This window comes from Coptis chinensis, chromosome 3 (assembly GCF_015680905.1).
Source record: "Coptis chinensis isolate HL-2020 chromosome 3, ASM1568090v1, whole genome shotgun sequence".
In the NCBI taxonomy this organism is placed as follows: domain Eukaryota; kingdom Viridiplantae; phylum Streptophyta; class Magnoliopsida; order Ranunculales; family Ranunculaceae; genus Coptis; species Coptis chinensis.
Genome location: NC_141458.1, coordinates 117636121 through 117657191, shown reverse-complemented (window position 1 = coordinate 117657191; position 21071 = coordinate 117636121). Strand labels below are relative to the sequence as shown.

Here is a 21071-nt window from a genome sequence, read left to right as displayed (position 1 = left end):
GTGATGATAGAATTGAGAGGAGCTGTAAATAAGAACAAAGCTATAATTGGATAACAGTGAAGCACTTTCAAGTTCGAATTACGGATCCATGCCCATGACATGGAGATGGAGTTCAGAAGACAAGGAAGAAAAACAACCGAGCATGCCTTGTTCATACAAAAAAGAAAAACGGATTTATACACGATGTAACTTTTTTCTTAACTACACAATGTAACTTTTAGGTGGCCAATCCGAACACAAACAAAACAATGGAAAGGTTTGTTCTGATAAAAACAGAGGTAATGAAGTAAGATGATAAGCTTCAAATATTTCCGAGGGAATTACGCCTTGAACACTGTATGTTGTGGTCTTTTCTCGTACATAAATGACTGACTCTATCAGTTGATCAAGCCCATACTGAAATCCCAGAGTTTTTCAGCTAGTTCCATATCTTTGGCTTGTTCAACCGGCTTTCCTTTGTTACTGTCCAGAAAATACTCACCGCTTACGCCCTTGACCTGTGGATGTAATGCCATGTAGCATGTTGTTGCTGCTCCCTGTAATCACTCACCTTGAGGATAAGTGAATAAACTGATAGAAGATATAGTTGTATCTCAAGAAAACAATTCTAATGTTTGCTACACAGGTTTATTTAGAACATAACAGAAACCCACCTGCTGAACATTTTTCACAAAATATTTGGCAACCGTCTTGAAAATGCCTGCACATTAATAAGAGAAAAACTCAATATGTACTCCTATTTTTTTCCGACAAACATGCAGCACGTACTTATTGTGTTAGACTCAGTTAATATAAAGTTAGGACAAACGAGAGTTTTATAAGTTATATGAGGCGATGCAAATACAAACAAGTTTTAATTTGGCGCTTCTGTGAAAGGCAAAGACTAATTACTTTATCTAGTATTCTATTATAAAACTGAGATGACACAGTTATGTAGGTTATTGACAGAGGCTTGAGCTCAAACTCCCACACGGAAGGAAGTATATTTACAGCAGTTGAGTGTAACCCCAACTGCCCCACATTATAGAGAAGAACTAAAAGTTAGAATGCTCCTATCTGATCACTAAAGTATGGTAACATCAGGAATGGAAAAGTATCTGCTAAAAAGAAGAAGTGCTGTAAGATTGTAAGAAGGAAGCACTCTTCTACATGGCTACCATCCAAAGTCCATCAGTTCCCAATGTATGGCAAAACCAGGAAACAATTTCATTATTACTTTCTATTTCAAATCCTGTTCTTTTTGGACTAATGGACCGTTCAAGTGGAAAGAAAACAAGCAAGCATATTTGGCCCGTCTCAGCAGCGGAATGTCTACTTACTGAGTTACAGTGACAAGGGGGAGGCTATAAGTAAAACAGATTTTGACTTATTTAACTTAGCAAGAGTCGTTGTTTGAGTAGTGTGTTTCGAAAGACCATCAGCATAGACATAAATGAAACTCAAATTAGGTTAGCAACTGACCATTAATAATAGTATGATGCCGCAGAAGATCTGTAGTAATAACTCCTGGATGTAGTGAGTTAGCAGTTATCTGCACCCCATCTTCCTGTTCAGTGCAAAGACAGAGCAAGTGAGTGACTGTGGTTATTCTATTGCTGCCTTGAACATGACTATAGTTATCTGAAAGCGATGATCATGCGAAGTAACAAACTGAAAAACAAAACCTGAACCCAAGTGACATTAGATAAGAGTGCTAATCTAAATATCCTAAAGAACTAGATGAACTTTACATCGTATTAAGTGTCAATCTCTAATAGAAAGAATTGGAAAGTCACGCAACACATAGACATTACCTAAGAGTAAACAATTTATGCACCATAAAAAGGTATGGCAATTGGTAAACGTTCAATTCGTCAGATCAATGTGCCACACAATATAAACAAAGTGCATTTGTCATTTGAGTTTCCAATAATTCTGGATGATGTTCCATACCAGAATTCAAGAATGGATACCACATCCTAGAAAAAGTAGAGAAGGGATTTTGTACCATCTATATTGTGATTGATAAGGAAAAATACATATAAAACAGATAAAACAGCTCCACACTCATGAAAATGCCAAAATCTCCCATTTAAAAGCAAGAACAGGTAAGAGACCACTCAACTCCTTGGAGCAAAGGATATTAATATTCTTAGCTAGAACATCTCCTCTCTCAATTCTGCCCCTTTAGAGTGCCATTAGTCTCAAAGTTGATTGGAACTATTTCATGGCTAAGGACCTTAAACTCACTTTAAATGATGTAAATGATTTCCTTGAGGTCTGTTATGTCTAAGTATATTACAAGAAAAATTATGATATAGAGGAATGAGACATCTGAAGTAAGAGAGACTGATTTAACTTGGTGACGGTAAGAAGACACGACAAACAAAATTTATTATGGGATGGTTGACACAAAGGAACTATGTATTACAGAGAAGAGCCTAATGAGGAAAAAAGACACCAAGTGATCAAAGCCCTCTCACTATTACTACTGCAATCTACATTTCAGCCCAAAGATGAAATAGAAACATAATGAGAATGGTAACAGCAATGAGGGAGATTTATATTTATCTCCAAAATAGATCAAAAAAAGAAAAATGTTAATCCATTAACCCAATAACAAAAGGCATATGTATATACTATCACACACAAAAAAAAAAAGGCATATGCATGCAAAATACACTGCATGCATAAATAATGAAATTCTTGTGCATTCAATTGTATATTTCTGGTGCCTAAACAGCAAGTTTTTCCAGGAGACTAAGCTAAAAGTTGGAATATCTTGAAGGAAAAAAGAGAAGAAAAAAGTACATCAAAACAGAACTGGTTCACGGGAACCACATACACAAACTACTTCTTGATTGAAATTCCTAAATATACCTTTAGGCGTCTCGCAAGCTCATTGGCATGCAATACATTAGCAAGCTTGGACTCGTTATATGCATATAGAGAGCTGTACCTGTAGTTTGTCAAATGTAAAGGGAATTAAGACGGATCAAAACTTTTCAATTTTATACAACAATTTCAAGTAGTCAAGCATCACACAGCTGCTAATATATACAATTTTTTTTGTCCCTATTCCCATGGTTGGGATTTGGGAACTTGGGATAGTGGAAGGGAATGCTTATGGGAATAGAGATACCTTGCTTTATCATTGATCTTATCAAACTGGATTCCTTCACTGCGTTGGTATCGGTGACCTTCAGAGGACAAGTTTAAAATTCTTCCTTCAACGTTATTTTCTTGTGCAGTCTTTTTCATGGTCTCCAACAAAAGATTTGTCAATAGGAAATGACCTGAAAAAGGACAATTAAACCTTATCTTCATCCTCAAAGCCTACTTTTGACATCCTTTAAAGAGAAGGCATCATTAGACATAACTAACCCCTTAAGAAAAGGAAGAAGAACAATGCCCGTTGGTAAAGACTTATAGAGATCAAATCAGGGTAAAACAGGGACTAATTAGCACTTAAAGGATCTCATAAATCCTATCTCTCAACCTAAATGCAGTCGATTAATAATCAGATAAGGTTTGGAATAGATGTAATCACTAATCAGACCTAACAAGGAAAAATTTATCTGTAGTTGAAAATAACACACGCTATTACAGTTGAATATAGAAATCCAGAGGACAAAAGATTTAGAAATTACCCATGACTTCAAATGTTGAATATAGAATCAGTCATTAAAGTGTATCATAAGAAATTGTGTTTCATAGGCAAAACATAGTCAGCTAATGTATTCACTATTCATAATTCCTTTACGTTTATTTTCGAATTTTTTTTAGAACTTCATAAATAAATATTACAACTATTTTGTTTAGACAAACATTGAGGGAGAATAGAATTTAAGTTTTCTCAGAAATTTAGTCCAAAATTGGTTGTCAATGACTATTGTGCATATTCGATCTTTGTAATATAGAAGGGACTCAATAAAAAATAATTTCTTACACAACCATTTGCAATAAATATCTGAATATATCAATATATGTAAAGTACCTATGTAGTTTGTTGCAAACTGCAGCTCTATGTTGTCTTTGGAGAGCATGAAAGGAGTTAGCATAATCCCTGCATTATTGCTTCAAAATAGAACATTTCTAGTCAAACTATGAAACTAAGCAGGCATAAGAGCTCCACATATGGAGGCCACCTGAATAACTAGTAAGACAAATCCATTTTTATAAGCGCAGGAAGCAAGAAACAAAAGTTTAAAGATGACATTCTTACATGAGAATGTTCAGTGGAAGACCAGCAGATATATACTCAAACGCGAACTTCTTTACTGATGCCATTGAGCTGAGATCCAATTCCATTACATCAACTTTAGCACCCGGGTTTTCCTTGACTATAGCTTCTTTCACCTTGCTACCCGCATCCATATTTCTCACTGCCATGACTACATGGACTCCACGCAGAGAAAGAACACGTGTAGTTTCAGCACCAATTCCACTTGATGCTCCTTCATTAAAATAAAACCAACCAATCGCATAATCACATCATTAGAGCTAGTATATATGAAAACAACAAACACAGAGCAAGTAATCCGAGTATTGCAGGTAAACTACATAACGAACACTTGGAAAATTTATATAGTCCTATATTTTGTTGCATGAATCAGTTTCGGGTACAGTGTATTAGCATGTATCTTATTTGTTCACTTGGGCACTATGTAAACAGTAGTAATCACACAACTATATAAAAAAACCACAACAGGGCAATATTTTTATTTTTATGTACGTAGATGATGTTTTACCAGTAACGATGGCAGTGAGACCAGTTCCATCAATACCATGTGTAACTTCTTCTGCTGTTGATGAAGTAGAGAAACCAGATGGCCCCTTTTTGTTAAAAAACCACATTCTCTCTGCTAAAATGAAAAATGAAATCTAATACTAAAGTTGAGAGGGTTCAAGAGTGCGTTGTTTCGACCCTTTATATATAGTTTTGTACTATTTTGACCGTTTAAATATCTTTGTCAAACTGAAGATATTTCAATATTGACTGCAAATTTTGCGTTCACGCCGGCTAAGTCCAATGGTGCATAAAAACACCAAATATCACGGAAATTCTAATCCAATGGTGTGTCACGGAAATTCTAATCCAATGGTGTGTCAAAACGCAATATAAATTTACTATCTATAGTACCAGTTTTAACGAGATAGCATAAAGTCTACACGCCAGTATAAGTGGCCTTTGGGAATGGCAGCTGGAGAGTGGAAAGTACAAAAAAACAAAATTTTTCCTATACACGCCATTGGTATTGGGCGGCTGTCAAAAGAACCATTGATTTTTGAAACGGCTAATCCGCTCTCACTATCCACTATACTATTGTAGTTTGGTGGGATAACGCACCAAACCATTGGAATTAGCCTTAGAATTTATATATCTATTTCTGGGCCTACAAGCAAAGCCCATCTGTGTTGGCCCAAATCTTGATAATGTTGGCCGGTTGGCACTAAAAAAATTATTATCTTTGGCATCTTAAGTTACGAAATGTGCTGGATTTAAGGATTAATTAATTTAAGAAGAAAAAGAGTCTGGGGCTGTTTCTACTTTCTAAAAAGAAATGGGATTTTTTTTCAACAAAATAGGGGCTTCTGGATTCTCTTCTTCGTCAACAGCACTAGAAGTTACACAAGGAATTGATGGTACTAATTTCACTGCCATCGTCACAGGTGATCTCAATACTTTTCTGACTTTTCAGTCCTTTTTAGATTTTATTGTTATAATAAATTAATAATTTAATTGCCTAATAACATTTAAACATTTAAAGGTGTGTCCTTGAATTCTTCTTGTATTTTTCTTACTATATATCAACGGTGCGGGCCCCATTATTATGGGCCTATTCCCCTGGGTAATAAATAACGTGGGTTGTATTAATGAAGGAGCATCAAGTGGCATTGGTGCTGAAACCGCACGTGTTCTTTCATTGCGTGGAGTGCATGTAGTGATGGCAGTGAGAAACATGGACGCTGGTAACAAGGTGAAAGAAGCTATACTCAAGGAAAACCCGGGTGCTAAAGTTGATGTAATGGAATTAGATCTCAGCTCAATGGCATCAGTAAACAAGTTTGCGTCTGAGTATACTTCTGCTGGTCTTCCACTGAACATTCTCATGTAAGAAAGTTATATTGCATTGGCCACCTCTTTAAGTCTTTAAGCCTACTCAGTTACAATATTTTTTTGACAAACATGCATTTTTATCTGTTGGAAGTAACAATGCAGGAGTCATGGCACCTCCTTTCATGCTTTCACAAGACAACATCGAAATGCAGTTTGCAACAAACCATATAGGTACCACAAATATTAGAGTAGCTTATGAATGACTAGCATGAATACACATTACTTGTTCAAGTGACTGACATTGGGCTCAGAGGATGATGAAGAAGTTTAATTGGTTGTTCTTTTGCAGGTCATTTTCTTTTGACTAATCTTTTGTTGGAGACAATGAAAAACACTGCAGAGAAAAATAACATCCAAGGGAGAATTGTCAATGTGTCATCTGACGCTCACCGAATGACATACCGTGAAGGAATTCAATTTGATAAGATTAATGAGAAATCAGGGTGAGTATCTTTCATCTAACAAAATTCAGATTTTACTATCCCAACCATGGTGATAGGTAGATATTTTGATAGTCAACTATGCGGGGATTGGATACTTGCAGTTATCATATAAGGGTGTTTTAAGCTTTTTTGAGTCACACTAGTTAATTTCTCATTGCTATTGATAACTTTCAGGTACAGCAGCTTGTATGCATATGGGCAGTCCAAGCTTGCAAATGTACTGCATGCCAATGAGCTCGTAAGACGCCTAAAGGTATTCATTTATGCACTGTATGTGGGAATATCAGTCACACACGAGGACAAGTAGTTGGTGTATGTAGTTCTTCCAGTCCAGTTTTTTTTTGTGATATTATTGTTTTACAGGGTTTTTCAATTTCTAGCTCGGTTACTTGAAAAATTCTGCTCTTCAGGCACCAAACAAACATAAAGCCATAATTGTTCCACATTTTTCTTTTCCTTTTCTTTATTTGGCACCATCTATTATATTTCTCCATATGCGGTCCTTTGAATACTGTTACAAATTTCACTTGTTGCCCTTGTGTGCCCATGAAGTTGCATTAATATCACTTGCCTCAATTGTAGGTTGGAGTAGTAAAATTGAAAATGCTTTGATCATTTGGTTTTTCTTCTTTTCAGCTTGTCTTTGTTTAAATATTTTTAATATATAGACCAATCAGGGTAATAGTTCAAGTCAAGTGTTGCGCAAACATCAGACCACCTACTCTTTGTGGGGAATTCATTTTGGATTCTTACTTTCTTAGCTACTTTTCGCGTATAGACGGTATAGTGTGACCTCTTCATTTCTTTTAAGAGGTTGGCACTTGTTGCTCTGTACAACTGATCTTATTATAGTCTTTTCGGTTATTGAGGTTGGCAGTCTCTCTTAGTTTTTTTCGGTGTGTCTAACCTCCTTTGATCAGTTACTGATGTGGAACTTTTTTCCCCTGATAAAATGTTCTCACGTCATCAAGCTAAGCAACATTTAGAATATCAAAGATTGCTCTATCTGATCATTTTACAGGAAGACGGGGTGCAGATAACGGCTAACTCACTTCACCCAGGAGCTATTAATACAGATCTTCTGCGCCATCATAGTATCATTAATGGTGAAATCACTGATCTATTTTGAACTTATTTTTTGTTTATACTAATGAGCCTGCAGAAGCACATAATTCAGACGAGGAACAAAGCTGTGCTACAAGCATGTCATAAGCTCTCTTGTGAAGTGTCTACAACTATACCTGACTGATATATAAGATATTGTTGTTTCTTTTCTCGGGTTTCTCCTCTCAGTGTAGCACAGCTTTGTTCCTTTTTCATACAAAGAACTAGCTAAAGATTTTTCATAGATGTTTTAAAATTTCCTTTTTATACTATTTTCTGTGGAAAAACAATTATTGTATTTTTTTTACTGAAAAGATTGAGGGACTACTTAATACAATGTTTTTTGTCGAGATGAAAGCTGAGGTAAGTAAACTTTTCCTTAGAAACCACCCATCTGCAACCAGGGTATATTTCCAGAGTTTGACATGTCCATTCCTGCACCAATTTTTCCAAAACTTCTATTGAAATCCTCCCACTGGTGCCACTCCTGCTCCAGATCCCGCACTTATTAGGTGCTTTAGTAAGAGAAAATTTGGTGCACTGGTGATTTAGCTCCCAGTCCCATGTGGTTTGCAAGTACAAAAGTATTTTGTGGAAATTAAATAGTAATGAATAGGTATATAAAGACGATGTGGCTCAATATCTGTCAAACCACCTTTTTCATGATCTGTAACAACCACTATATTTTACGCGGTTTTATCAAGCATCAATTAAGAAAATGCATGTTACTCAAGTCGATATGTATTAAGGGTTACAGTCCCAACTTTTTATATGTTCCTTTACCAGCTCTTATTTGTATAATTCATATTCTGCTTTGAGCTACCTAATTAGAGATAAATTCTGAGTTTGCTCGTGCTTATTCAGGCATTGTCCAGGCAGTTGGCAAATTTTTTATTAAGGATGTTCCACAGGTGAGTTTCTCATTTAAATGATTGTGCTGCAGATATATGTAAATACACAATCCTGTTAGTTATGAGTTGTTCTCACCTGACATAAATGCAGGGGGCAGCAACAACGTGCTATGTGGCATTGCATCCCCAGGTCAAGGGTGTAAGCGGTGAGTATTTTCTGGACAGTAACATAGGGAAGGCAAGCACACTGGCTAGAGATACGGAGCTAGCTAAAAAGCTATGGGATTTCAGTATGAGTTTGGTCAGTTGATTTTGTGAGTCATCAGTAAATTCAGAAAACAATCACAATTTGTCGTACTGAAGAATATTGCCATACGCCGTGATTTGCATATTACTAATCATCCTCGTTACCTAAGTTTTAGAATAGCATTGTGAAACCTTTTGACGTTTTGTTTTTCCTTATTTTTGTGGTCTTGTGGATAAAACAGATTTAATATATTTTTGTGGCAACTTGAATGTTTCTTTCGCTGTTTAGCTCCCTCCCTCCTCTGGCTTCTGCTGCCTTCTGTCTCTGTGACCTCCGTCCCAATTTTTGGTAATAAATCTGCAGTCCTGGTTTGCATTATTTTGTTTTCAGCAATGGAAAATCTGTTTTTCATGATTTCAGATATGTTATTAACCGAATCATGGCGTGTATGGAAAATCTGTTTTTCATGATTTCAGATAAGTTATTAACCGAATCATGGCGTGTGCTAAACAATTGGTTGGTGTGAATCTGTTATTTTGAACTTAATCCTGCTTTTACACCGAGATTGGTAAGGAACTAAGGATGAAAAACAACCATCCTTAGTCGATACCTTTATTTTTTATCTGATTTAAATTTCATTGAGAACTGCAGTACACTAGTAGGTATGGGTACACCTTAGACAATCAAGTATCAACTCGTATAAAGCGGAAAATGAAAAATCGGTGGCCCATGTGACAGCAGATTTAGTGGAACTCGGTACATTGCCAGCTCATCTGCAACAAACTTTAGTCCTCTGAATCTTGCCTAAATTTAGATCGGAAGAAACTCTTAGACTCCTCAGTCCTTAATCATCACTTGTAAAAAGAAGAAAATGGTACACACGGAAGGCCCAATTCAGAAGCACCTGTTCCAGGCTAGTAAGAGGGTGACAAAAAGAAAGATTCTACATTCAAGGCCGTCGCATAGGTTTTTTAACACTAAAGTACTTCACTTAATAGAAACAGATTACATAAATGGTAAGGTTTTAGTGATGATATATTAAGGTTAGTGCGACTGCCGAGTGGTGATTATCAGTGCATCGCATTTGTGCTGCAATCAATACACAACATTTATAAAGATATGCAGATAGACAGAAACACAAAAATAGTCACCAAGAGGAGTCATCAAAGATGGTGAAATTATAGGAGAGGTTTATTGGAGTCGATTCAAATCTCACTCTCTTTTTTTTGCTGGAATTCAAGTCTCAATCAATCTCATAGCAATTTTTTTATTTTATTTTTCCTATTGGATTTTTAAATGCCATCATCAGCTCTTATCTGGTATGTCAGCCAGCACAGAAAATGATACTGCAACAAGGCAATTGGAAAGAATAGGAAAAAAATAGTTGAATCATATCTTCTTCTTCGATTGACTGCATATTTAAATACAATAAAAATAGGTAAAACATACAACAGTTAGACCCTAGCCCAACATGAAGCAAAACGAATGGCACAGGCTCCCAAAATTTCCTTGCCAATGAGACATGGACCCCAAAACAAGCTCCCCTGCTTCTGTACACAATGTTTTGAACCAAAAAGGAGAAAGAAATACAGAAGTAAATGACTGAAGGGGGCGGGACGGCACGTGCAGAAGAAAAAGATCATTTTCGTTCTGTGTGATGACCTATAATTTACAGCTTTTTTTCTTCACTAAATCGCCGAATTTCAGACCAATTGAAGCCTTCATGTTCTGATCCCCACCGAAGGATCAAAATTCCCAATCTTGAGGTCACCGAGTTCACTTCTAAAAGCATTTCAAGAATACTTGAGAGATAAGTTACACCATCATCGTCTCAGTGATCTAACTAAATTTAAGTACCTCATCTCGGGGAGGTATAAGACACGAACCAGAACCTCCGCATGCACCTCCGTTTCCAAAGATCCAACCTTATTTAACAGATTTTCACTTTGGGTCCTTATTGTACAAATGGATTTACAGGCACTAACAAGATGACATGCATATCTTGCTGGGTTCATACAATTTGCCTGCTGAATAGCTGGCCCACAATGCTGGGCTCTGTGTGAAGTCAGACACCATTAGTACGACCGAGCATAGGAGAGCCAGGACGAAAGTCAAGTGATGGATTTGACTTTACATGATCCCTCAAAAGTTGCTGAGACACGCGGTCAGCCAACACTGATTGTCCATCATACAGTTCCCTGTTGTCCCCATGGGCAGGCCTTCGAAACGACTTTCCTAGAGCATCATTATCAGATGCGATCAATTCCTGAAAGGCATGAGAGCCTGACTGCATTCCTCCTCGAAATAGGTCAGGCTTGGGCTCATGATACGTGGAACCATTAATATAGAGACTATTAGGGGACCGGGGCGAACTTCCAAAACCGTCGTGCAAGTAAGCTGAATGCTTCAGGTGATGAAATGGAATGGCACCATTGCCGCCACCGAGCGGGGTCGATGAGCCAGAAGTGGTACGGGGGCTGGATATAGGGGAAGGAGACATCCTTCCATTCATATGCTGTGGTGATCTTGAATGTAGAAGAGGGCTCCCTATAGGAGAAACCGGACAAGAAATGTTCCTTGGTACAAAGTTCTCACTGAAAAAAAAACAGATGTAAAAGATCAGAAGACAATTGTTCAAACGCATGCCTTTACATGTCACCCAATCTGAATAGACACGAAGTTCAACTTGTTAAGTGATTGGTAGATTAGAGGAACTAACAGTCCACCAATTACAAAGATATAATTTGACTCACTTGACTCATTATTCAGCTAGTGACTGGTAGTAAAGAGAAGCAACACGTAAAACAACAAGTAACATGGACACTTCATATTTAAAAACATCCGTGTCGAAGACAGACACCTGTGTCAGACACACGAATGTGCATACGATTTCAAACTAGGCTTTCTTCTATATACCATAAAAGACTAAAGACATAATCTACTAAGAAAGTTGCAAACCCATTTTATTAGTAAGGAGACACTTTGTGTAACTAAAGAAAAGTAATAGTTTTCTTTTTAATTAGTGGTTCCTATGGCCTACTACATATAGGTCACCGTGTCATACACTCGCTATCCGTGTCAAACTTTGACACATGTACGCATGTCAATGTGAATTAGGTAAAACAATATTATCCACCGAGTATGTAATATTATCTGAGACTCATGCCCATACTTTGGAAATGAGAGACAGACTCAAGCCTATCTGATGTGCTTCTCTTTTATTTTATTTTTATTTTTTCCCTTTCACTGGTCTACATGTATGATTCTTTCAAGGAAATTGATCAACTGAACTATCAAGATCAAGCATAGTTTCACAAACGAGAGAGAGAGAGACCGACCTTGATGTTGTACCAGTTTTTGCACCTCTAGGATGATGGATTGACAATCCTTCAGAATCCAAGGAGGAAAGGTTTCTTGCATGTCCAACACCCTGAAAGATGGCCGTCAACCCAGTCAATTTCTTAAAGTGGATACCTACTAAACGCACCAAACACTTCATACAAAATTGCTCCCATACCAAAGACCTCAAACCAGTCGTAACTCCAGGAAGTGGTTCTGATTGATCAGAACCCAAGATAGGCCTTTCCAATGGAGCTGCATTCTTCACAAAAGGGTGCTCCAAAAGCTGAGCAGCAGTTGGACGATGAAGTGGATTCCTTTGCAAGCACTGCCTCACAAAATCTTTTCCATCATCGGAGAGATGTTCAGGAATTGCTGGAAGTTCCTTACTATTCCCAATCTTAAACATGGCAGCAACCTTTGGCACAAAAGACACAAACTTTAGTATGTAACAAGAGATAAGGTTTTTTTTAATTACAGAATGAGTAACTCAATTAAAGCACTTTCAAAACAGGAACTATGGAAACACTGATCTTAATATCCAAATCACTGACCCCTTCATACTGGCTCCAAGGTGGTTTGGACGTAGACATCTCCAAAACAGTACATCCAAGACTCCATATGTCAACAGCAAGATTGCAACCACTAGAGTTTTTAATAACCTGACATAAAGGATGCAAGTGAAAATGCTAGTGGAAACTGTGTAAGAAAATGTACAAAGAACAGGAGAACATTCTCACCTCAGGTGCCATCCAGTAGGGGCTTCCTTTGAAAGACAATGGACATGATTGCCCAGTAATCTACAAATATGACGCAAAAGTTGAGTGAAAATCAAGTTCTCAGCATAAAACTCATGAATAGAGCATTAGAAGATATTTTATCTCAGCTAAACTAACAAACATAGCAACATTTATGGTCAACTTCCTACGCATTCGTACTGTGTCACCATTATCTTGTGCAACCCTAACAAATACCCAAATCAAGGATCGATATAATACCCCCCCCCGCCCCCCCTCCCCACATCTCGCACCAAAAGACTCAAAACAAATGCTTCTCAAATCCACACACACTTTACATCTAACACACATTGTCTATTTTACAGACTGACCCCTACTTTCAAAACAGACAATTACTGCTTTAAGTTTTTCTTTTATTTTCTTTTAAAGTGCAAGCTCCTAAGCTCAGATACATTGACATGGATACGTATGTCCAGTGTCCGTATCCAACACGGATACGAAGTGTCTGGCATGGTGAAATATAAAAAATTGAGGTATATCACATACAAAATGTGTACAACATGTGTCTGACACGGACACACGGACACGTGGATACGTATCTGACATGGATTATTTCTAAGATATGGCGTGTCCAGGTAACATAGTTCCTAAGTTAGAAATCACATAGGTTTTCTTGACTCATGCACCACGTTATGCTTTTGTGCTTGGTAAGTCAAGCACAAGGTTTTATCACAGGTACCTGGATCAAGGTCACTTCTGCATGTCGTATGCTTATGGGGACGGATATGATGCTCTAGTGGTCATACGGTTTGGTGGGGTAGGCTTAGTAGGGACAATCTTTCAAGTTACCCAGTTCTTTGGGAGTACTATACATAGTTATACTTACGTACTTATCAAGTTATCAGTAACTAGGAACACTTAACTTCAGTAAATTTTGAGATAACTATATTATGCTTCTTGTTATTGTCCTTCAGTTACTAGAAGAAAACAGCCCTAATAGTTTGTTTCTCTTTTCAACCATGCAATAAGAAATAAAATTTAAAGGGGCTGCTAACTTTGGTGATCCGGAGCAACAACCAACACAGACAATGATAGGGATAGGGGATCCATAGTGGAGAGGTGATCCTTTGCAATTTTTATCCTTTGTTACCCAATTTGCTGCTTCAACATGATATGAATTGGCATTTCTGTTTATGCCCATATAAATGTTTCATGCACAATTTTCGCTCTCGCTCATAAGTAAGCCACATCCATTAAACAGAGATTCTGTACAAGTTCACACTCTTGTAGCACTTTATTCCATAAAATTCCGTACGAAAAGACACAGAAGATGTTGGAGAACATTTCCAATAGCCAGTTTCGATTAGATTATATACTTGTGTAGTAAGACAGATTGGTATGATAACACGGTAAGGTTTCAGAAGACACACCTATAAATTAACTAGCCATTGCTATAAGTATGACTTTGCAAGAAGCACTATGTCTAAAATATAAACAACATTTGAGAAGAAGTAAATGAAATGGCACTTACATGTTTTGCCATCCCAAAATCTGCCAGCTTAACTCGCCCATTGGGATCTACAAGTATATTTGCTCCCTTGATATCCCTGATCAGAAAATCAGAACCATAATTTAGATGCGGAAAGTTCACAAGGAGCTAACAAAGTGAGGTCAGTCATGACAACATACGGATGTCTAGTTTATGTTAGTCAATTAACAATGAAAAGAAGAAGAGTAAGTACACCCGATCAAGAAACAAGAATCTGTAGACCTACCTATGCACAGTATGCTTAGCATGCAAATATGCAAGTCCTGAAAGAATTTGTTGAGTATAACTGCGAATTGCCAGTTCACCAAAGTGTCCATAGTCTTGAAGAAGCTTATAGATGGAGCCACCAGATACATACTCCAGATAAATATACAGTTTGTCATCCACCTGTTCAAGGAATTAAATTCGACCATCAGGATGTCTTAAGGACACACAATGTTAACTTAAAGAATGGTCTGCATGATTTTTCTGGTGATGTACTTGTGCTCTTTAAAAATGGAAACTGAAATATTCTTAGATGAAACAATTTTCCTGTCAAGGAACAACAAAGTGAACTTTAACCTACTGTGTTTTCTTTGAACTCCAAATGCTAAAAGAAATTGAGCTTTCTTCCACATAGTATACATGGATAACAAATCAGGGAATTTTAGGAGAAGAGACTGTAACTCTGACTTTCTGATTGGAAATGTATCCAAGGGTTGAGAGGAAAAAGGGATGTGCATGTGTACATGACCTTTAAAAATCTCAAAACTTGATCCACAAGTCGGTTTTTGACGATTTTTTTTTACGAGAACACCTGATGAGACATTTCAAATAAAAGCGCCAAGTCTTAAAAAAACTGGAAAGCACTTAATGTGCTAAAAGAGACATGAGACCCCGAACTGCCCGAAGGTGCACGGATATGTCTAATAGGCATGACACATGATGAAGGTATGATGTGCCTAAGAAACAGTGTCGAGGAGTATAACTTTATTGGTAGAAGTTATCGTGATTAACCCCTAAACCATCACTACCAGGTGAACGTGGGAATTGATTCAAACTATCATTTGCCATCACACCTCTACTAGGGTAGAGACTAAAATCAACCCACACATTCTAGTGTGTATTATGCAGAGAGGGAGATAGTTGCGACATCACAAATGAAGGATTAAAATCAAGGATCCGAAGGCTAGAAGAACAAAATAACATTTAGCTCAAACCCATTCAACAAATTGAGGATGTCACTCAGAGGAACAACGGACAAGGCCAATAAGAGGTCATAAATCAATTTCGGGCAGAAGAAATCGCCCACTAAGAACTAATAAATCCGTTTCAGGAAGAGCAAAATCACCTACTAGGAAACTATCAATTATATGAACACGTAAGTTAAAAGCTCTTTCATGGTAGCATATGTAACTGGACTTCTGGAACATTAACATCGACTACCAACAATTTCAGTACAAAACATTTTAAAAGTTACAGAAGAAAACTATAAGAAATGGCATTGGAAATAAAGATAAAACTCAATCATGCAGGCTAGACCGGTAAACATCAGGAACAAAGTAAAAAATAATCATACACATCAACAACACATTATTGGAACAGATAACAAAGAAAGAAGTGTGCAGGAATTAGTAGTCTCATGGATACATACTGTCTCAGTTCCATAGTACTGCACTATATTCTGATGCCTCAAGCGACTCAGTAGAGTGATTTCCTATCAGAACATCCAAATCAAGTACTGTTACTCGCAAAAAGTGAATTTTAAGTATAAAGCATGTTAAGTACTAACTATCAACACTTAAAGGAATATCACTTCTAAAAATTCCTTCACCAACAACAGAAAAAGGATTAATATTTAGACGCCATCAATTAGAAAAAGTTCCCTCCTAAATTTAAGGGGAAGATTAACTTACTTGCCCCAACTGTTTTGCACTTTCCTTTGACTTAGCATCATCAGAAAATAGGGTGACCTCCTTCATAGCACACATCTCACCACTTTCACTGCAAAACCGCAGAATTTTAGAGAAACTGATATATAAACGAGTTAGTTGAAAAAAAACTTAACCAATAAATGGTTGACAAAGGTGTTCAGAAATAGGGAACAGGAAAATGAGACTTAGATATAAATATAGATAAGACAGATGAAGTAAGCTCATGAGCAATCTCAAACTCTCAAATGCTTTTCTACATTGCTTGTGAGCAATCTCAGTTACTTATCTAAATTGCACGACTGATTGTAGGAACTCAGACCCTTAATATACATACCTGTTAAAACCAACATAAACATGTCCAAATGTGCCTCTTCCTAGCAGCCTTCCCTTCTTCCAGCGTGAACCAGGACTTGTTGGATTTTCTGCTCTTCCAGGACTTCGTGGAACTGAAGGTGAGGTCGCTGCTGTTGAATTTGAAGGAGAATAAGGAGAAGAATTTGGAGGAAGTGGCAAACGGTGGCTTTGTTGTTTTCCGTCATCAAGCCAGCTTGCCGATGATTCTGTAGTTGCTCCAGCTGCCCGCGGATGCAGAGGAGTTACAGCACCACTCTGAATTCTAGAGCTGGGGCCTGGACTTGTCATTCTAGGGCTGGGTATAGGAGAACATTCAGCACTACCCCGGCATTGCTGCCAAAATAGCTGTCCCGACATATCACCTCCCATTGAATTATGTCCAGAATTTTGACCTGAACCAGGACTGGAACAGTGACCAGAACCCAGTAGAGCAACATCTGGATAAGGTTTTCCGGCCCAGAAGGCAGAGCTTGCTATTTGCTCAGGGCTGAAGCCTCTCATAGGACTCCTAGAAGGACTTGACATTGAGCTGTCTGGAGCACTTGTGAAAGCACCATGGTGAGGAATTTGTAAGGAGGGTGCATAGCTGCTTAAAGGCCCTCGTCTAGGCGATGTAGATGGATTTTGACTATTGAACAAAGGAATAACTGGTTTTAGCGACTCTCTTGAGTTCTTTTTTATGATGATAAGGGATTGAGCCTTGTGCAATGTGCTTAAACAGAGACAAATGAAAACATATCAGTAAGCGAAGAGAGAGAGAGAGAGATCTGAATTACTGATAATTATGCTGTAAACAGATAGTGTCTTAGCTTAAAACGTCAAGAATGCAGGAAGTTACCTGGAAGGACTATTGGCAACATTTCTGCTACCATTTTCTATGTCAATAGCTCGGGGACTAAGATGACGAGAATCAGCGTGGTCGTCGCTATCTATTGAACATTCACTAGAAACAGAAGCAGTTGCCAAATCTGCATCAATCTCTGTAGGATCTCCTCTGTGGGGTATACATCCAGGTCTTGGAAGAGGCATAAACAACGAGGGCTTTGAGCGCTTTTCCAATTTTGGTCTTGATATACTGATGCCAGAATCAATGCGGCCTACGCTCGAGGGGTGAACCCCAGGAAGTGGAAGTGGCTGGGCAAGGGCTCTGTCTGCAAAGCTTTGACAGCGTGATACTTGCTTGGATGGTGAAGGTGTTGGTGATCTTGATTCCGCTCGTGATAGCGATCCCTTTTCTGAAAATATATCGCTGTTACGTCTTCTAGAACCTCCTGATCTAACGTTACCTTTTTCTTCAGTTGGAGTCTTGAATTTTCGGTGCAATGTATCAATAAAACTTTCCTTGCTAATTTTCTTCTTTACATCCTTTGATGAAGACTTCCCCCACCAAGAAGGCATGTTTCAACTTCTAGAAATTAGAGACTTCAATATAGGCCTCGAGTTGGGTAATATTCAAGTAACCAAGTATTTTTCACATGTATAATTGAGATGATAGAGGATGCTCAATGCTTGACGACCAACAATGATATTGTCAATGAAGAAGGGATCGCCCAACTGGCTGTACCCAGCAGCTCTGGAACATCATAGAAGAACGTAAGAACCAGTCCAGAGTAGGAAATAGTGCACATAAAAGAGTTTATTTAATCAGCTTAACCAATTATAATCCAGTGTGCAAGAAACAACAAAACGTAAGAAAAAAGTGCTGGAAGCCAGTTACATGGTTTATTACACAAATAAAAGTGTAACATTGAGAAAAAGACAGATTCATGGAATCAGGGTTCCATTGAAAAAAAGAGAAACTGAGATAATATAGAGCCATCAAAGCACACAAATGAAAAGCATATTCTAGAAGCAAATGAAAATTAAGGAAAGCAATTCATTTCAAACCTAAGAAATTTGTTTCCTTTAATATTAAGTTACATTGACACAGATGTGTGTGCCCGAATTCGACATGGATACAAAGTGTCTGACACTGCAAAATATAAAAAATTGAGGTATATCACATACAATATGTGTCTATGCCGTGTCCGACACGGACGCGTGGATATGTATTCGACACATATTACTATTAAGATATGGCGTGCCCATGTAACATAGTATCAATAAGATGAACAGAATACAAACTGATAAATGTCGATGGTAGTAACTAGTAAGGTCCCCTCCCATTCTTTAAAATTGATGATGTTTCCCTTTCTGTTTATTTTTCCCATTCAGTAAGTAAGCCGTGGATCATTAAACTTTGGCGAAAAATAACATGCTAACCATCAACACTTTGTAGTTATAGGCTTATCAGCTTATCGCACATAACCAAGTTGTTAAACTTTCCAGAACATACTCAGTCTCGTAATTTCCTTTGAAGTTAATAATTCCTACTAAGTGTGAACTCACTTAACAATTAAAGCTACACAAACAATCAGAGGACTTCAATTAGATCATACATAGTCTGAACTACTCAAAATCAGTACCATCATATCATAAGCTCTATTCTTTATGTGCTCCCACATTGTCACTTCTTTTTTACCAGATAATCAACGAAACAGAAAACAATCATTTTCCCTGACGCCAAACTAATCTTCAAATACTCACTCACATAGATCTTTCTAATACATGCCACGAAAGCCTTTCATTTCAATCCTTAAAACACTCAAAATACACTTACTTAAACTAATCCGATACCTGTTAACTGATCACTACACATTCACACAGATCTATGAAATGAAAAGCTCAAATCTTCTACTTGTACTAACAAAAAGTAAATCAGAATTCAAACTTACTTACTTGAATCAATAATATATCAAATCAAACTCATAATTACAGTAACAACAACGATCGCTGATTTGGAGTTGAAAAAGTCCAACTGTTAGAATCATTAATGAAGAATTTGAATTTGGGTTTCAATTTGGAGCTCCGAAGAGCAAAAAGTGAAACCCTAGAAAGTGAAATGAGGAGGAGGAAAAAAAGAGTGGAGTGGAGTTGAAAGAATGGGGATTGGTTTGGTATTTTACTGAATTTAGATGGGTAAAAAGGGAAGTTTGAGATTTTAGAGCAAAGGAAAGATGAAGAGAGAGTATTATTATTATTATTATTATATATTAAGTATATATATATATATTTTTTTTTTATATATAATATTATGAAAAGGAAAATGGATATGTTGTCTGAAGTCTGAACACTCAACTATTTCAATCCATTTTCTTTCCTGTCCTGTTTTTTATTCGGTATTTATGGCGAGTAGAATACTTATTGGGTATATATACGGGCTACCCAATTTCTATTACTCATGGCCCATGTGATTGACCCATTGTTACATTCGATGTATTCATTCACTCGAGTATAGCAAAAGGGCGGTGTGGTGGGGATCTAATGTTTGGGCCTTTACATATAGAATGCTCATTTCTACAGTGGTTTGTTTCTTCGTGTCCCATTCATATTGTATACTATATATTTCAGACGTTGTTGAATTTATTTAGGGGTGAAACTCAGTCGGGTTGAGGCAACATTTCAATCCGAGCCCAGGACTAAGTTCGGTTCTTAAATTTTCAGTCTAAGTCCTAGCCCGACCAAGTTAAATTGGGTCAGGTTAAGTCGGGTTGGTCAAATTTCTTGGATTTGTTTTTAGAATTATGAGATCAAAAACACTAAAATTGAAATTTTCTAATGAAATCAAAGAGATTTGATTGTCTGAAAGATAAACTAATCTTATTGATTACATTATTTTTCTAAAATAGAGATTCTTAACCTTATTTTTTTACAAAAATAAAGTGATTAAAATATATACTTACATATATGCATATATGGGCTTGGATTTTTCGGTTTTTTTATATTCTAACCTGAGTATCCAAAATCAAATCGGATTTTGATTTTACAAAACCAACCTAGACCAACAGAAATGATTTTAAACCATCTGGCTTGGTGCTAACCCGACCCAAATTTCATCCTTATAATTTAGGTTGGTTTGAAATATGCATGCAACTCAGATGCTTTGATTTTGGCCATGGAACTGTCACATGCTAACATGCATATCATTTCTTCAATGCAATTTCCCCGTGTTAATTTAAAAGAGCAGCCGGTTGACTGACAAATGGATGATCGTGATTCCTGACGTGAAAAAAAAAATGATAATGGATGGAACCAATTTTCTTTTTCTTCGTACATTTTATGTACAGAAGTTGGACAATTAAGCGGTGTCACATAGAATGGAATCGAGGCGTTAATGGCAAGGCAAATTTGCAAATTGTAAAATTAAAAATGGAAGTTGTAGAAAATACCTGTAAATATCCATGCTATTTACTAAACTGACCAGTTAAACTAGCAAAGTTTAATCGAAACACGAGGGATATTCTGTGAAAAGCAAAGTAAGGACAGGAATATTACCAGTAGCATCATGAGGATGATGTGCCCACGTGTACAAACTTCAGTCCTCATAATAAACAA

The 21071-nt window shown here is 37.2% G+C and overlaps 3 protein-coding genes across 3 annotated transcripts; 1 reads left to right on the top strand and 2 right to left on the bottom strand.

Moving 5' to 3' along the window:
- Positions 1 to 25: 25 nt before the first annotated feature.
- On the bottom strand, positions 26 to 5000 carry LOC147513518 (short-chain dehydrogenase TIC 32, chloroplastic-like). Its single transcript, XM_086596595.1, has 8 exons — positions 4731 to 5000; positions 4205 to 4436; positions 3977 to 4056; positions 3122 to 3275; positions 2860 to 2938; positions 1462 to 1546; positions 654 to 700; positions 26 to 536 (listed from the first exon to the last, which is right to left on the bottom strand). Exons 1-8 carry the CDS (start codon positions 4834 to 4836, stop codon positions 378 to 380), a joined length of 942 nt encoding a protein of 313 aa, XP_086452721.1. The 5' UTR covers positions 4837 to 5000; the 3' UTR covers positions 26 to 377.
- Positions 5001 to 5390: 390 nt separating this feature from the next.
- On the top strand, positions 5391 to 9020 carry LOC147513517 (short-chain dehydrogenase TIC 32, chloroplastic-like). Its single transcript, XM_086596594.1, has 8 exons — positions 5391 to 5652; positions 5863 to 6094; positions 6192 to 6271; positions 6390 to 6543; positions 6718 to 6796; positions 7565 to 7649; positions 8512 to 8558; positions 8650 to 9020. The coding sequence occupies exons 1-8, from the start codon at positions 5544 to 5546 to the stop codon at positions 8806 to 8808; spliced, it is 945 nt and encodes a 314-aa protein (XP_086452720.1). The 5' UTR covers positions 5391 to 5543; the 3' UTR covers positions 8809 to 9020.
- A 1092-nt stretch (positions 9021 to 10112) lies between these two features.
- Positions 10113 to 19684, bottom strand: YDA (Protein kinase superfamily protein). The gene is made up of 12 exons (XM_086596593.1): positions 19416 to 19684; positions 17476 to 18210; positions 16618 to 17349; positions 16266 to 16353; positions 16004 to 16066; positions 14597 to 14757; positions 14353 to 14428; positions 12825 to 12884; positions 12639 to 12746; positions 12263 to 12502; positions 12084 to 12175; positions 10113 to 11339 (listed from the first exon to the last, which is right to left on the bottom strand). Exons 2-12 carry the CDS (start codon positions 18033 to 18035, stop codon positions 10811 to 10813), a joined length of 2709 nt encoding a protein of 902 aa, XP_086452719.1. The 5' UTR covers positions 18036 to 18210; positions 19416 to 19684; the 3' UTR covers positions 10113 to 10810.
- Positions 19685 to 21071: the final 1387 nt, after the last annotated feature.